Source organism: Lissotriton vulgaris, chromosome 9 (assembly GCF_964263255.1).
Source record: "Lissotriton vulgaris chromosome 9, aLisVul1.2, whole genome shotgun sequence".
Lineage (NCBI taxonomy): Eukaryota > Metazoa > Chordata > Amphibia > Caudata > Salamandridae > Lissotriton > Lissotriton vulgaris.
In genome coordinates this window covers 1,062,461,246-1,062,480,343 of record NC_141697.1, presented here as the reverse complement: position 1 = coordinate 1,062,480,343, position 19,098 = coordinate 1,062,461,246, and the positions used below count along the sequence as shown (strand labels likewise).

Sequence of the window (19,098 nt, the reverse complement as noted above, 5' to 3'; positions counted from 1 at the left end):
GCTACAAAAGATAAAAGTGCAAAGTCCGTAACCTCATATGATTAATATTTTTCTTCTTAAAAAAAAGGTTACATAAAATTAAAAAGGACATTCCATTCAGGTATTATGTTTTCGGATGGGTTTGTTCCTTCAAAATCTCTATCCTCTGTTGCTAGATGGGATTCAAGTGTGTTTAATATGTTAAGTGTGTTTAAGGCTGCAGTACCACCGCCTGGCTACAGGGGCAGAGCGAGCAAAAAAATAAACACACACAGTGAACCACAGGTCCCCACAAGCAATTTTTTAAAAAGTTGTAAAAATTGGCACATATGTTTCTGAAGTCATTTCTAACCATTTAGAAGACTTTACCTTGTGGGGACTTGGGTTCAGGTCCCCACAGCGCGAGTGTGTTATCATACTCAAGTCCCCACAAGGATAGTAACACACACACACACACACACACGGACACACACACACACACACACACACACACACACACACACACACACACACACACACACACACACACACACACACACACACACACACACACACACACACACACACACACACACACACACACACACACACACACACACACACACACACACACACACACACACACACACACACACACACACACACACACACACACACACACACACACACACACACACACACACACACACACACACACACACACACACACACACACACACACACACACACACACACACACACACACACACACACACACACACACACACACACACACACACACACACACACACACACACACACACACACACACACACACACACACACACACACACACACACACACACACACACACACACACACACACACACACACACACACACACACACACACACACACACACACACACACACACACACACACACACACACACACACACACACACACACACACACACACACACACACACACACACACACACACACACACACACACACACACACACACACACACACACACACACACACACACACACACACACACACACACACACACACACACACACACACACACCAAAAGTGATCAATTGAGGTTCATGACTGCAGTGCTAGAGGTAACTGAAACGGAGTACAATTATGATGATTTTAGAAGGTGCTATTTGTGCTGTTTTTGTGTAGTTCACTATTACTATGTGAGATAAGCCAATTCACTGGCATTTAATTTAACTGCATGGAAATCTTATACTCATCTACCATATAGCCATTATCAACTTTTATGTCAGGTTACTGTCGGATGTATAGTTCAAGGTTCAATACAAAATTGCAATTAGAGGCTCAACAACCTGAAAAGCACTAGGTGACAGCCCTGCATGTCTGCACCTAATGAACATACTGTCCGTGCCACAGTGGGTGATGTAGTATTGTGAGGCGCACAGGTCGAAGGCAGCAGCAAGTTTAAGCGTGGTGGTAAGAAAGGCCCATAGTCACTCTGTGTGCCTTTGATGGAGTGGTGGTTGCGCTCATGCAAGCAGTGCATTTGCGAAGTACTGTTTGGTATTTGCAAATGAGCATTCAGAAACACATGCAGATGGGGAGATGGTCAGGGCAAGCTTAAGTTGATAATGGCACATTAACATTATGGAGTGGCTACTGACCTGGTGTTGGTTTGCAAAGAAATAATTATGGCATGATGGTGAGAGACTGCTTGCTTGGTTGAATGTGCATTTTTGTAGACACTGGGGCAGAGGACTGCACCATTCTCGCTAGCAGCAGTTGCAAAAAGAAACTGCTCCCGCTGGGGGAAAGCAGACAAATTTAGATGCTGGCTCCTGTAGAGTGCAAGAAGCCTATTGGGCCTTCAGGCTCGCATCGCAGCTAGCACCGGAAGAAAAGCCAACTAGGTGCCCTGGCAGGGATGGGGCACTTCACACTATGTAGTTGCCAGCATCGCAAACACTCACATTGCATGCCCTTACATCGCAATTATAACACCGCATGTGCCCTTACATCGTGATTAATCACATCGCATACCATTACCTCGCATTGGTATAGGCATGCATGTGAAACACCGTAACATCGCATACAGACACCCCGCATGGTATTACATAGCAATTTATGCGCATTTCCCTTACCCGACCCTAAACCCTAAACCTTAAACCTTGTACCCTAACCCTTCCCTAACCCCTAAGCCCTAAACAGTAATACAAGCCTACACTCCGACCTCAACCCTAAAGCCTAAAACAGCCCCTATACTGAAAGCAGCCCTAAGGCCTAAACAGTAATACAAGCCTACACTCCGACCTCAACCCTAAAGCCTAAAACAGCCCCTATAGTGAAAGTAGCCCTAAGCCCTAATGCAACCCCAAAAACAGCACCCATTCTCTAGGTAGCCCTAGTAGCCCTAACGCCACCCCAAATCAGCACCCATTTTCAAAGTAGCCCTAGTAGCCCTAATGCCACCCCAGAACAGCACCCATTTCCTAGGTAGCCCTAGTAGCCCTAACACCACCCCAAATCAGCACCCATTTTCAAAGTAGCCCTAGTAGCCCTAACGCCACCCCAAAACAGCACCCATTTCCTAAGTAGCCATAGTAGCCCTAACGCCACCCCAAACAGCACCCATTTCCTAAGTAGCCCTAGTAGCCCCAACGCCACCCCAAAACAGCACCCATTTCCTAAGTAGCCCTAGTAGCCCTAACGCAACCCCAAAACAGCACCTCCTTACCTGTTTTATCGTTGTTCCCGCGTCGTCTCCCTGTCGTCTGTGTTCCCCGGAGGCCGACATTTCACCCCATCGCATGCGCTGTGAATGCATGCGTTCTAAATGCGCATGCGACGTAATGTCGTGCGTAGACAACACGCGCGATGTACCGTCGCGTGCGTTGTAGGTGCACGCGATGTAAACGCATGCGCTGTAATGCATGCGTTGAGCTGGTTGTTTCCCCTGTAGAACGTCACGGAGGTCGTGATGGTCCTTGAACTCTCCTCTTGAGGCCCCTAAAAATTTGTGGGTGTCACATTAAAAAAAAAAAACGAGCAGTCAGGGCCACTCATTTATTATTCAATGCTCCCAGGCAGGAGCACCCAATAATGCCCTCTGTAGGCTAATTAGCACATTTTTTAAACTCTGTGGTGCCCCAATCTGGGTGGGGCATGACCATGTTGTTAGTATGTTTGGGGGGGCTGCAGGGTTGTCAGCAGCCCCTCAGAATGAATTTATAAAAAAAATAACCTATGTTTCCTGGGCCCTACAGGAGGTCACCCCAGGAAAGGTTTATGCTGTTTTTAAGCTTTCCTGGGGCTGGAACATTTGTTCTTTAGCTGAGGATTGCAGGAACCTTGTGGCTGGTCCTATGGCTGCATTAAGTGGTCAGAGGAGTGAGGGAAAAAAAGATTCTGACACTTGATTAATGTTAATGCACATGCTTTATTTAAAGGTTAATTGATAAACACTGCAATGCCTTTTATTAAGAATGAATGTATTTGAATATAGTTTGGGATTCTATTGAGTTGAATCCTCACATCTGATTGCTGTGCTGGTAGTAATCTTTTGACAAAGCCACTAGGCCTGCTTTTTTTAAATGGCACCTTATAGATTGTGATATTGCCTCTGGTATAGGTGGAATTTTCGTCTGCACAGCTTACACCCTGTACAGAGGACATGGCAGTTCCACATCAAACCCCATAACGCAGAGCCTTCACCCTGCCGAGGTTTTTGTGGAGAGGCCAGTCCCTTACCAACCCCTACTACAAACATCCTTCACCTTGTAGAGAGGTCGTTGAGGACAGGCCTGTCCCTCACCAAATGCTACTATACACATCCTTCGCCCTGCACAGAGGGCTTGGCAAAAAGGCTAGTCTCTCACTAAACTCTGCCATGTATAGTCTTCTCAGTCATAAAACCCTACTATGCACGGCCTTCACCCTGTATGAAGAGCTCATACCATGGGGAAAGGAGTTGGCCTAACGGCTAGGGTGGTCGACCTAAAATCTGGGGATCTGGGTTAGAGTCTCGGCAATGACGCTGCTCATCCTGTGATTCTGGGCAAATCACTTAATCTCCCCATTCCCAACAAAAAAATTGAATGCGTGCTCATGTAATGCAACTGGTGCTATGTAAAGCGCTGTGATATCAGATTTGTGTCAAGTTCGCACCGTATAAAACTCTATTAAAAAAAAGAACTACTACACACAGCCTTCGCTCTGTATAGAGGTCTATGTGGAGTTGCAAGTCCCTTATGAAGCCCTACTATGTACAGCCTTCACCCTGGACAGTGGTCTTAACGGAGAGGCCAGTCCCTCACCAAACCAGATTATGCAGTCTGCACTTAGTGTGCATTTTATTTACAGCCCACTCCCTCCAGACCCTTACAACCCCTTAGGTGGGAAGACCAGACTCTCTGCATTCTTTATTCAGCTCTTTAACGAGTGCCCACTCTTTACACATACTCATGCTTCCTTACATAGCCAAGAATCTCCTATGTACAGTTAGGGATGGTAGGCTTACTTCAAGTTACAAAACAACACCCTATCAATAAATTGAACAAATTAAAGGGAAGTTATAGTTAGGTGACAATGACTGTGGTGATGTAATGTTTTAACTCCCCCCCCCAATAAAGAATACGAAAATTCGCTATTTATACTTCAGCGAGCTATCGATCCCTTGTGCCCCTGCCATGCACTGCTTCTAACCTCACAACATACATCACTCATGACATAATGAATAACATAATTGATGACATCACTGAATGCCTATGCTGTGTATTGTAGTGGGGTTATACCTAACTAAATTGTTGATGTGCATACAGGCTTTGAAGAATGCTTGCATGAGAGTTCAGTTAAATCTGTCTGGTGTTGTGCAATCCTGCTGGTACTGTATTGAGCATTAATGTCAGTGAGAAGGTTAAATGGTAGTGGGGGCAAGTTCTAAATACATGATCACTGCTCAAAATAGGAAGTAATTCCGAAAAAAGGACATCAAACTGGGATGAGGGATGTTAAGGGTGTTTTGAACATTAAGTAAACTGACTTCTGTGTAGCTGTTAGATGACAAGAGAAAATCTGGTGCTCTTACCAGCACTTCACTGTGTGTGCATACAACTATACTGGTAAACAACTATATTTCACCATTAGCAGTTCTTGGGAAAAATACAAATCAGCTACTTACATGAACAGTTTCAGTAAAGCAGTTGTGAAGTTTTAACATAAAAGCATGCAACACTAATGCAATAGGCAAAATTAATCTGAATAGCTATTTTTTTTATAGATGTCAAGTCTCGACCAACCTGCTTGAAATGTTGCAATTCCTCTTCTAGCTCCTTAATTTTTTTGGCCTGCTTTGTGATGGTATTTTCATTCTCTTTTTCCTTCACTCTTAATTTCTTAATGATGTTGGAATTGTGAAGCTGCTGCTTTGACAGTTTTTCCCCTGTAAAGGTTAAAAGACACATGGTTCACTTAAAAGGGACAAAGTAATAAATGTGAAATGGTCCCTCCTAAATACAAAGCTCAAATTAAACCTCTCACAATAAACTACATCATTGTGTAAGAACTTCAAATATACGACATAAATATAACAGTTTCCTTCGAATGTAAAACCTAAAGTGTAGGGAACTACAGCCCAATACAAAGTTTCCACCAATATCAACATGACGAAAGCTGTTCTATGGCCAGCGCGCTGTATTATTCACTAGCAGCTAGATTAATGAAAGGAAATTGCGCTCGCAAAGGGCCAGATTCTGAGAATCTGGCCCTTTGCGAGCGCAATTTTTGCATTTGGGATTCATTCATCATCCCAAATGCAAAAATCGCTATTTGCGAAATCGCATATTTGCGAGGAATTGCATTTAAGGAATCTCTATTAGAGATTCCTTAAATGCAATTCATTAACCAATTTTAAATTGCGAATTCGCAATATTTGGCCACTATTTACCACAAAGTCTGACTTCGTGGTAAATGGCGAAAAAATAGAAAAATGCACTTTAGTGTATATTTCTCTGTTGCATGTTACACACACACATCCTTTGGACATGTGTGCGCAACACCTGTGTAAATTTGCATTTTGGACACCCCTGGCACCCTTGAAATCGCTATCTTATTTGCGATTAGCAAATTGCTAATCGCAAATAAGGAATACTCCCCATTCATCCCTATGGGCCTTTAGGCCCATAAGAATAAATGGGGAGTTATTCCTTATTTGCGATTAGCAATTTGCTAATTGCAAATAAGGAATGTGTAGGAATCGCAACTTATTTAGCGATTCCTACATGAATCCCGTTTTGCAAGTCCTTAATAGCGATTCCTTAATAATCGCTATTAACCACATCGCTGCTGTGGTTATTTTTCCCCCGTGCTGGAAAATTGCCATTTTGCTGGTGTCATGACGAGCTCAGCTCGTCATCAGCACAGCTCAACTGTGCCTCATGACGAGCTGAGCTCGTCATGAGCATGGAAGGGGTTAAGGACTCGCAAAACGGCTCTTTGATGAATCTAGCTGTAAATGTCCATTCTTCATTGGGTCCTTTGTTACATGGCTGCAGTGGTATTACTACAGAATATGATCATCATTATACAGGACACCCAAATTGTGTATATTATTGTTCACACGGAGTAGAAGTCCATTTCTTTTTTCTTATCTCTTCCTACCTTTTGTTGGTATTTACCATGCTGTGGCTGATGAGGGCGTACAATTCTTTCATGTACTGTGGTATTCTACTGTAAGTGTTAACCTGATTTACCTTACTGATTTCTGCAACCATTGTATAGGGTTTATATACCTCAATAAAAAGTTTAATAAAAAAATTTAAATTAAAACAAAACTATGTTCCCGGAGAGGGACAAACATAAGAAGAAGAAACAGGCCATTGAATAAGAAACAAGCAAAAGAGACTGACAAGAAATGCAAGCAATGGTAAGCAATGGGCTTACCCAAAGCTCACTAAGTATTTGTATTGTTCACATTACGTAATTGAGAACAGGCAGCTAAAAGCAATACATAAAAAAGGTATAGGAGACATGCTTAAAGACCACCACAGCGATATAGCCTTTGTCTTCTTTTAATGCTTCCACAGTCAATTTTTTTCAATTCAAATAACTTTATTTCGATTCCACAAGGAAATCATAAAAGTATACATCAATTTAAAAACACTTGAACTACGATAAAATCACAATACATATTTACATGATTCTATAATATAACCACAGTACATAATTACATAAATCTGTTTTTCGTAAACATTCAATATCGGTTTCTGATCACAAGAGCTGATCTAATAAAATTCAATACTGCATTACAGATATTTACAGTTGACAGAGATAACAGAAATTCATAACCTTCTTTATAATAGCACGTTCCAAGAGATAATAGTAATGGTCTAATAAAGGTATTTCTTGGGACCTTATACAAAGTGCAAAAAAGAATAAGGTGCAGGGTATTTTGCGAAACCTTATTATTACAGGGGCAACAAGGTAACTTCTCCCACCAACCCCCCTGCTTTGGAAAAGCGAAAAGGAAGTGTAAAGTGCCAAGGCGAAACCTTGTGAGATAGAAACGACATTGCGTGTTCATAATATATGATAGATAAAAGGGTCGCACTAGCCTTCCCCGAACACGTACTACATAATCCTTCTTCTTTAAGGAACCCAGGTTAGAACTATAGGCTATAACGCACGCCTGGCCACAGTAGTAAGAGCCAAACCTGGTTAGCAGGAGCAGTGAAAGGAAGCAGAGGTCTCTGCTGCCCAGATTCTCTCTTCACTCAAAGTACTTTACTTCATTTGGCAGACCCAAGCTAGACAGAGGAGCTACAAACAATTCCCCCTTCCCTCATTCGCGGGCTCCAGTGACACAGTGAATTACGGTAGAGGGAAAGCTCACTATTTCTCTTCACCCAGAGCCTCTGCCTCTCACTTTCACCTGTGCAATCCATCCATCTATACTAATATAATAAAGAGAGAGCCCAAACCTTTGAGGCGGGTAATCTCAGGAACCCCAGCACCAATCACAACACCCAATACCGCGTTGGAAAGGGCAGTTGCAGCAGGACATAGGCTATGCAGACACCCACCATATATATTTAAAAGGTAAAAGAACCATGCCAGCAAAGTAGTCCCTTGTGAGCGTGTCTGCGTTGTGCTATGGGCGTGTGCTGGGGGGCGTGACAAACGCTGGGGGCGTGTGGTACGTTCCACCCTTTATGCCATGTCTCATATCGTGTGCAGGGCGCGGGATTACGGAAAAAAAATTGAGCGTTGTGCCCAATATTTCATTGTTTTTTTCTTCCCAGGTTCTGTACATTCCAGCTCCGGGTGGCCACCCTACTATTCCTTTAAATACCCCTGCACCCCATAATCATAACCCACCCTCACTCCTTAAAATACCCCAACACCCTTAAACACTAACCCATCTTAACCCTATAAATATACCCTGTACCCCAAAACACAAACCTATCCCGAAACCCTAAAAATACCCCTGTACCTCAAAACCTATCCCTGAACACTAAAATTACCCCTGTACCCCAAAATCCAAACCTAGCCCTGAACCCTAAAAATATCCTTGTACCCCAAAACCTAAACCTAGCCCTGAACCCTAAAATACCCCTGTACCCCCAAACCTAGCCCTGAACCATTAAAATACCCCTGTACCCCAAAACCCAAACCTACCCCTGAACCCTAAAAATACCCCTGTACCCCAAAACCCAAACCTAGCCCTGAACCATAAAAATAACCCTGTACCCCAAAACCTAGCCCTGACCCCTAAAAATACCCCTGTACCCCGAAACCTAGCCCTGAACCCTTACAATACCCCTGTACCCCAAAACCCAAACCAACCACTGAACCCTAAAAATACCCCTATACCCCAAAACCCAAACCTAGCCCTGAACCCTAAAAATACCCCTGTACCCCAAAACCCATACCTATCCCTAAACCCTAAAACTACCCCTATACCCCATAACCCAAAACTATATCTGAACCCTTAAAACACTCAAACACCACAAAACATATACCTCAGTACCCCAAAACATTTACCCAAATACCCATACTTACCTTATCCAAACATTTTTTTTAAACATGCTTTTACCATTCATGCATTTACAACGAATTTCGTTGTAAATGTATGCGTTGTAAAAGCATATAAAATGTAATGCCATACGTTATAATGGCATTGCGGAGTCATGGTACTTTCGTAATGAAAGTATGCGGAGTGATGGTATGCGGAAAAAAAGTTGCGGAATAATGGGCGTTTACCCTCCCCCGGTAAGTACATTGGTGGCAAGGCGGCCCACATCTCCAGGAACATACTCATATTTTTTCACCACCGATTTGAAAAATGCACAGGTCTCTCTCATTGATGACCAGCACTGACATACACTTTTAGACACACCTCCCGCCACAAGTTCTAGAATTGCGAACTTTAGAGCTGGGGAGCTATGTTCGAATCTCGGCATCAGCTCAACATCCTGTGATTTCAGGCAAATCGTTTTGCCTTCCCATGCCTACCACAAATGAATGTGTTCTACTGTAATGTTTATTGTGCTCATGCCTTGTTGTCGAGTTTGCGCTATATAATATTGCAAGGAAAAATAAAGTAGGGAAACTCGAGTTCACACACTACTGAACGCGCACTCTTAAGTGCATCAGAGCATTTCACAGTCCTGTCACAGATAAGAAATGCTATCAAAACGAAATCCTACAAAACAATATACTACTGGCCGGCAGCAATTCATACCCGGACAACGTCGGGACGGGCTGCTAGTACTAATATAATAAACAGAGAGCCCAAACCTTTGAGGTGGGTAATCTCAGAAACCACAGCACCAATCAACACCCAATACAGCGTTTGAAAGGGCAGTTGCAGCAGAAGGACATAGGCTATGCAGACGCCCACCATATACATTTAAAAGGTAAATGAACCGGGCCAGCAAAGTAGTCCCTTGTGAGCGTGTCTGCGTTGTGCTGTGGGCATGTGGTGGGGGCGTGACAATGCTTGGGGCGTGTGGTACGTTCCGCACTTCATGCCATGTCTCATATCGTGTGCTAATCCCACCCTGCTCCCTTTAAATACCCCTGCACCCCATAATCATAACCCCCCCTTACTCCTTAAAATACCCCAACACCCTTAAACACTAACCCATCTTAACCCTATAAATATACCCTGTACCCCCAAACCTATCCCTATACCCTATAAATACCCCTGTACCTCAAAACCCAAACCTACCCCTGAACCCTAAAAATACCCATGTACCCCAAAACCCAAACCTAGCCCTGAACCCTAAAAATATCCCTGTACCCCAAAACCCAAACCTAGCCCTGAACCCTAAAAATATCCCTGTACCCCAAAACCCACACCTACCCCTGAGCCCTAAAATACCCCTGTACCCCAAAACCCAAACCTAGCCCTGAACCCTAAAAATACCCCTGTACCCCAAAACCCAAATCTAGCCCTGAACCCTAAAAATACACATGTACCCCAAAACCCAAACCCATAACTATCCCTAAACCCTAAAACTACCCCTGTACCCCATAACCCAAAACTATATCTGTACCCTTAAAATACCCAAACACCCCAAAACATATACCTCAGAACCCCAAAACATATACCCCTATACCCATACTTACCTTATCCAAACATTAAAAAAAAACATGCTTTTACCATCCATGCATTTACAACGAATTTCGTTGTAAATGAATGTGTGGTAAAAGCATATAAAATGTAATGCCATGCGTTATAATGGCATTGCGGAGTCATAGTACTTTCGTAATGAAAGTATGCGGAGTGATGTATGCGGAAAGAAAGTTGAGGAATAATGGGTGTTTACCCTCCCCCGGTAAGTACATTGGTGGCACGGCGGCCCACATCTCCTGCAACATACTCATATTTTTTCACCACCCATTTGAAAAATGCACAGGTCTCTCTCATTGATGGCCAGCACCGACATACACTTTTAGACACACCCCCCACTGCAAGTTCTAGAATTGCGAACTTTAGAGCTGGGGAGCTACGTTCGAGTCTCGGCATCAGCTCAACCTCCTGTGATTCTAGGCAGATAGCTTTGTCTCCCGTGCCTACCACAAATGAATGTGTTCTTCTGTAATGTAAATTGTGCTCATGCCATGTTTTCGAGTTTGCGCTATATAATATTGCAAGGAAAAATAAAGTAGGGAAACTCGAGTTCACACACTACTGAACGCGCACTCTTAAGTGCATCAGCAGTGCACTGTGAATCGGAGCGTTTCACAGGCCTATCACAGATAAGAAATGCTATCAAAACCAAATCCTACAAAACAATATACTACTGGCCGGCAGCAATTCATACCCGGACAACGTCTGGACGGGCTGCTAGTATATCATATAGAAGCAGTGCAGAAGGAAAATCTGAAGATTAAAGCACTGAAATGTTAACTGCGTGAGTGCATTTATGTGATTATAACCGGTTGTTACCCCCATTGCCTTCAATGAGAGGAGAGCATTCCAATATTCTAATAAACCATAAAGCAAAATTGAAATATAGGAAAATCACAACAGAAACTAATTTTCCATGTAGTAAAAAAAATTGGTTTTTACTTATACACAATGTTTAGTATACACTAGAGATCTGTCTTGGTGAGTAAGTGATCAAATAAAAATTAAAATAACTGTCCCACATTTTGTCACCCATATGTTTCTAAGATCAACAGAAAAACAGCATATTCTTGAAAGAGCTAGTCATTTCAACTGAATTCAGGAACAGATACAGCACAGAATATTAATCAGATGACATATGCCCCAGTAACACTAGAAGATAGCCCTCGTCTTCTGATCTTATGGCAGCCTTCTACACTGCTGACCATCAAATTCTACTGGACACCCTCTAAAAAGGGCTAACTGACATTACAGTGTTGAAGTGCTGTAAATCGTATCTTTCTGGCAACCCTCAATTAATAAATATAAGTAAATCATTTGTGTTTACTCGTATGGAGTTACTATAGTTTAATATTGGCACTCATCTTTATCAACTTTAATGTTGAACCACTAGATCTGTTAAAATACCTTGATGCACCTTTTTATAAAATACGCTGATGTCAAAATAATTATTTTGAAAACAATCCAAAGAAGATTGAAATTATCCAGAGGACTGCATTACTCCTAACTTTGACACCTCTTTGAAATCACTGGGTCTCCTTCTTCATGATAAAATACCACAACTTAAAGACAATATCCAAGCAATGGCTACATCCATGAGATTTTAACTGCATACGTGATCTGAAATTAGCAGTTAAGGCCTTTTACTTTCACCTTCACATTACAGCTTAGCCTTCCTCACAGGCTACCAAAACACCCAGAATGTAGGTTTCTTTCACACTGCTGCAAAAACGACTTGCTTCCTTAAAAAGCTCTAAACTTGAATGCTCCCAGATATCTAACACAACAACTTATATTAGCTAGATTTTCTGGTACTCTGTTCCAACCCCAATATTTCAAAAAAAGAAAAAAGTGCACTACAGAGATATTTTACAATAGTGCAGCCAGCAATCAAAATACTTCTTTTCATGATTTTAAAATGTTTCTAAAATATATCCACCTACAGAAACATTTTCCCTTTATTCTTTGTCATTTCTTTTATGTGTTTCTCATATTAAAATTTCCAAAAGAGGTAAATCTCACTGTAGATTTCCTATCCTGCCTACATGCCCTTGAGAATTCCATATTGTTCTAAATCGTAGTTACTTGGTGTTTCTTGTCTTGTCAATTATGTTTTTGAGCTAGTAAACTTTAGTAGCCCAATACCATTTGTTCTTATGGCTTTCTGCATACTAAAGATCTCTATCCCCAAAATCCATTTTCATAAACTCAAAGTTATTTTTGCCGAGTGAGTGAAGCATGTATTCTACTGCACATATACTTCTCTCAAATTACTCTATCTCTCATAGTAATCACAAATTGAACTCCCCTTACTAATTTTTTGTCCTTCTTCATTATTTCACTATAGAAACTACTGTCAATTATAAGTGGTCAAATGGTGTTCTAAGTGTTCTATAGTAAATGTATTTCTACTAGCTAACATTGTGTCGTATTTATGGCTTTCTTACACAGTTCTTTAAAGTTACCACGTCAGGCCATTTTTGACAATCAGTCCACTGGCACGCTATACATAGCAGTGCGCTTGCTCGTACTGCCTTGCGGCGTCTGTTACCTTAGGATTTCATTACCAGACCGGAGGCTACATTATGCGTTATCTTTTAATGCAGTCACAAGCAGCCGCACTACATCACAAAGTAAACAGTTTTAGAATGGAATAGCCAGATAGTATAAGAGGCATGAGCACCAAACAGACTGCCTCTTTTAAAGGCGGCTCGCAAGCAGATAAGTTCCTTTATCTTACTCAATGGAATTCTTCTCTTATTTGTTGTTTAACAGCTTTGCTTTTCCGATCTGAAGGGATTGTATCCCCTCCCTTCTACCCTTCCACCTTTTCAAGGCCCTTAGTCCAATTTATGGTCTCTTCGACACTCCTCACTCTCCTCCCCCTTCTACTCACAGGATTCCCTTTGTCTCTCACCTTGCGGGCGAACGCGCCTTATGCACTTTGATCTCTTCTGTTCTTTACGACTGTGTCCTGCTTCCTGCTCATTTGTGGTCCGATCATGGATCGCGCGGACAGCGCACTTCCTGATGCCACACACTTCCTAATGCCGCCACCGCTTTAAACCTTATTCTCAGACCCAAATACCTTCCTAAAACAACGTACGCTAAAAGCCTTTTCCCCCTTTTGAAAACAAAACCAGCGCCCTCTCACTCGAGCGCTCCCCCCCCTACGCCGAGTGGAACGTGGCAACAGCAGCAATGCGCGCTCACGTTGCCAAGGACCTTTGCTCTATGCCCTCCGGCAGCAGCTGAGCTCGAGCAGCTTCTTACAGTTGCTCACCTGCGATCAGCTGCTGCTGGTCACTCGTCCCTCGTTTTTTCACCGTTTTTTCTTGACTATCAACCCAAACTTTTAAAAGCTTTGTTTCGGAGTGCCAAAAAAACCAAAAGCAAAAAAACGTAATAAGGGGAGTTATTGTTCAAAGCTTTGCATACATTTTTTTCAAAAACAAAAAAAAAGGGGGGGGGTATTTACCTTTCTTTTATATTATCTACCCTCTGAGCCTTAAAATGTCAGACCTAGGCTCGGATGACGCTCTAACAAGCTCCCCCAATTTTTGTGATGATTTATTTTTTAAATTCATCCAAAGAGAGATCATGTCCTGTATGCTAGACACCCTTAAGGAGGTTATGTCTGCTAAAAGACCCCTTCCCTCTGAACAGGGCGACTCTAATGAAGGCTCAAGTACCATTCACAACGATATGCCCATTAATCAGGGGAAGAGAGTCAAAAAATCTAAAAATATTGAGCCTAACTAGAGCACTGTAGGAGGTCCTAGCATCTCAATTAACTTGGGAGGTCCCAGCACCTCAAACTTTATGGGAGGTCCTCGCTCCTCGAATACTTTGGGTGCCCATAGCGGCACAAACTACTCAGGTGTCCCTGGCGGCACAACTAACATGGGTGTCCTTAGCGACACAAACTATCGTAGTGCTCATAGTAATGCCAACATTGACTTTGAGGATGAGGACAGGTCCCCTAACTCTTGTGACCAATTTGTCCTCGATTAGACGATGAGTACTTTGAATTTAACAGTCAACCTACTGAAGAAGAAATCCCGTCCTAGTCTAAAAACATCATCCTCAACCCCTTGGGCGAACAAATGTTCTCCCCCCTTAACATCTCTCACCCCAGAAGTTCTAATTGGTTTCCACAAGACCATGTTGCGAAATTCATTAAGAGATGGCTCAGAAACACCCTGGAAAGAGATACTCGTGGTGTCCTCAGGGACGCGTGTTCTAGTACCGCAATACAAGATCAGGTCTGTCAGACCCCCAACCTTGATCCAGACTTGATCAAGTTCCTGTACAAGCTTGGAAGGGACCCCAGGAAGGGTATGGAAAGGTCTCTTAAGGGCGGTCAGTATCGCCTTCTTGACATCCTTGGGCCTCGAGCCAGAATTTTAGACATGGCTGAAGAATGCCACATTGACGGCACTCCTCTTGACACCGGTCTTGTCAGAGGCTGGGGCCAAAGGGCCATAGTTCTCCTTGGCAATGCAAACGCAAGCCTTAACATTGAAAGGAGGAGAGCCATTCTCACTAAGATCAACCCGAAGCTAGGCGACATGGCCAAACAAAAAACCGCCCAAAACCCCAGGGGCCTCCTTTTCGGTGAGGATTTGATTAAGTCTATTGGCAAGTACGTGTCTACCTTTACCGCCCTCGACAAAGCTCAATCTAATATGAAGTGCATTTTTAATTCTAACCTTTTTGGACGGGCTGGAAGAAGGGGCCTTTCTTTCGTCCGTGGCAACCAAAGGCCCTTCTCAAGATTCAGAGGTTCCGGAAGAGGCTTCCTCCCATCCATCCCTCAATTCTACCCACAAAGAGGGAGAGGCTCAGATCCAGTGGTCCTCCCAACAACACCAGTCTTCCAAGTAAGTACACCTCTTCCTCCTTCTTCTTTACCTCCAAAGGTAGGTGGAAGGCTACAACTATTTTTCCGTATTTGGGAGACCTTAACTCAAGATCCCTTGGTACTAGAAATTGTCCGAGGCTTCAGAATAGATTTTGTCAATACCCCCAACCAAACCTCACTACAGAGAGTGCCAACCCTTTCAGAGGATCATCAAAAAATTGTAGAAGAGGAGATTATGTTTCACTACTGCCACCTAAATGATTTACACTCAATCAAACTCTGCATGTCTTACCATGCACTGCTCATCACTCTGAACCCCAGCCTGGGGCTGCCACACGAACAAAAAAATACTTTTAAATACAAATATAGGAAAGTAACTCACTCACCTTCCTCCATCAATCCTTTTATTTGTTCATCTCTCTCCTTCATTAATTCAGCTGTTTCATTTGAGTTTAGTCTAGTGGCCAACTCTTCTTTAGCACTTTTTACCTCCTTAAATAAATAAACAACATATTCAGTCAAAATAGGCTTATACATAAAAAGATTTAGTTTTTACATAACATATGTATAACTTTTTATTCAGATTTCTAGTGAAGGGAATTGGGGCGAAGAGAAGGTGCATAAAAATAATCAGGAAGAAAACAAAAACGAAAACCAGCAACCCATTTTTATTCTCAGCCACAATGTGTAATGGAATACAGAGTAATAATAAACAGCATAAGAACACAAATCTCTTCTGGCTGTTTGTAGAGTAAAAACATTCTTACTTACTAAAGTAAAAGATACTGGAAAACTGATTTGACAAGGAGAATTTCATGTAACATTATTTCAAGGTCAATCATGCTTATGAGCTTTTCAAAACCTGTACACTATGGCAAGAGCAACGTTTCATTACAAGAGAAGACAAATCAAAAGAGCTGCTAAAAAGAGAAATCTCAAGGAATGTACACATGTGTAAAAGAAAGCAAGAATATGGTTGTGAGTGGTGAGGTGAAAGCTGGGTAGGCACAGATGAAAATTAGGTAGCACATTGTGCAATTTATCAATATATTGAAATCACATGTTTTTGTAGAATTAACAATTACTGTAATGAAGGGAAAGCAGCAAACAGACATCAATGTGGTCTCAGGTGCTACTAAAGTCAGCATTGAAACGTTTTCACTTAAATTCTGACTAATAGTAGGGTAATAACAGTCAATAGATACATTATATGTTACAGAATGCCAGTTTCCGCATTATATTGCCTGCAATCTGCACTACTAACGAGAAGGGCTTTGTATTGTCTCCTTTTTTTTTTTTAAATGGTCTTTGCTTTGTAGCTTCATGGTATGTTGTGTGTGCTCATAACGAAAAGGAGAACCACTCTTTTGGATATACATGAAAACTCATTTTTTAATCCCAATTTATTTTTGGGACTTTCTTGTAGGCTTTGGAATTTCAGATTTGAAATACTTTGTAAAAGATAGATCACAAGCCACAGGTACCTTTTTTAGTATGAGAAAAATCAAGTTCGCTTTTTTTACACTGTTAGAAGCAACATTGTTATGGCATATGTATACTATAAATCATGCATTACATGTACTATGACGTTCTTGTGCAACCTAAATCAGATGTGAATTACCTTTTTAGCTAAATCTCTTTCTTTGCATGCGAAGTGGACCTTCTTTTCAGCTTCAGCAATTCGAAGTGTAAACTCTTCCTTTAGAGAGATGATGCTACTGCTTTCCTCCTTTACCCGAAACATTTCACTAGAAAAAAAAAAAAACATAACACTGAACACATGAATGTATGAGCTGCATGAAAAAAGAAAAGAAAACAACTGGCAGTCCAGTTAAGATGTTCAGAAAACAGATTATTATTAGTGCTCTTTCTGGGAAAAATAGAAGATTATGCAATGTTCCACAATAGGTACTTAATAACAAAGACACCTCCAATGGAAAAAGAAAACACAGAAAGGTACACATTTATTGAATTAAACTTACTCTTTAAGATTGTCATAGGCTTCTTCAAGTTGAGCCTTTTCTTTACTAACAGTTAACAGCTGTGTTTCTCTCTTCTCCAGCTTCTCTGTGAGGTCCTTGATCACCTGCATTATGCAATACAAAAAATACAAACAATGAAGGATTAAAAAAAATACACACAAACACACACACACAGACATAATACGTACAAAAGATATAAGAAGTCTTCATAATCTGAAAGTTACCAAGCAGAGGAACAGTCACTACAATATTTTGCAAACCAACTTTTTCCCAAAAGATGAACTGCAAAAACAAACAGATAAACTCACTATGACATTTTAATGGTGCCAAAACAATAGTCTGATCATCATTTTCGATCCAATATTTTCTGCTAGAATATTATTCATTACACAATTACCAATTAATTTCACTCTTCGTATTTTCTACTTGCTCAACAATTCTCATTGACTAAGACATTGCACTAGAACTGAAAAAAGGCAAGTGGCTCAACAGATACACTACCAATCTTTGGATGATATACCTACTGATGTAACAAGATATTGTATTTTGCGAACAGCAACGCAGAGTGCTCTAATGGGAGCAGAGGTGTTCGCTCTAAATGATTGCCAATGTAGTAGTCCTAGTCTAATGCCTACTAGGAGGAAGTGTTAATTGACGGAGTTCATCATGAAAATCAGCCATGTTCATAGTGAGTCTAGCCATGTGTGAAGAAAGAAATTAAATCTGAGCAACATTATCATAGGCTATATATATGCCACAAAAATATAATAAAATCAAAAAAGTTGACTAGTTAATACATTAACTCTTAAGTAAGTTTTAGCAAGGCTCTCAATATAATTCTTATACTGGAGTGTGCAAAAGTAGTTCTTTCTATCATTCAATGGGAGTCTCCATTTTAGACCAGTTTATACCCACCACATTTTTAGGTTTTGCCTGGCGAAAGCTGCGCTCTGCGCAGCTTTTTCGCGCAGGCGAAAACCTAATGAGTATTGTACTGGAGTTAGGAACGGCCCCCGTCTTCTATTGGCTAGCTCCATAAATGGAGGCTAGCCATTGGAAGATGGGCCTGTCCGTCAATGCCGGACCAGATTCGGGGGCGTTCCCGAGATTTTTTGGCTTTTGGCGACGTCACGCTACGTCAGCCAAAAGCCGGGAACGCCCCCGAATCTGGTCCGGCATTGCCGGCACCTGCCTTCTTGCTTATTGGTGGAATTTTGTTCCTGGCGTGACGTGTCGGGTCTCCTACGTGGTGACGTGTCGGGTCTCCTTCTCCGTGGGTCTCCTTCTTCGTGGCTAAGGAGTTTCAGGTAAGCGATTTTGCACCCTAGCAGCTCTTCTCCATCTTGCGCGGCGTCCTTTCCTGAGCCCCGATACCGATTCGCTCTGCTAGGAGCCCCCTAATGGCCACCAAGTTCCACGTTGACACAATCTATGCCTACCTCCTTTAGTGCCTATTCACCATGAGTGCTGTTGCTATGTGTATGACTCCTTATTTTTTGTTCTCTTTGCATCGGAGGCCTAATCTCCGCATGGTACCGCAGTTATTCTTTCCTTCCCCTTATTGTTGAGGGCCACTGTCTGGGCGGCACCCCACGTCCTCACCCTCGTGTCGGCAGTTCCGCCCACAAGCCCTCGTCCGCCCCCCTACCGAACACC

The 19,098-nt window shown here is 42.1% G+C and overlaps 1 protein-coding gene across 1 annotated transcript in view; it reads right to left on the bottom strand.

Moving 5' to 3' along the window:
- Positions 1–19,098, bottom strand: part of TMF1 (TATA element modulatory factor 1) — a 311,640-nt gene that overhangs the window by 224,644 nt on the left and 67,898 nt on the right. Inside the window, exons 3-6 of the mRNA XM_086939038.1 lie at positions 17,443–17,546; positions 17,082–17,208; positions 15,847–15,952; positions 5,261–5,403 (exon numbers count right to left, since the gene is read on the bottom strand). Of these exons, the coding sequence (XP_086795164.1) occupies positions 5,261–5,403; positions 15,847–15,952; positions 17,082–17,208; positions 17,443–17,546 (480 nt within the window). The remainder of the gene's footprint in view (positions 1–5,260; positions 5,404–15,846; positions 15,953–17,081; positions 17,209–17,442; positions 17,547–19,098) is intronic.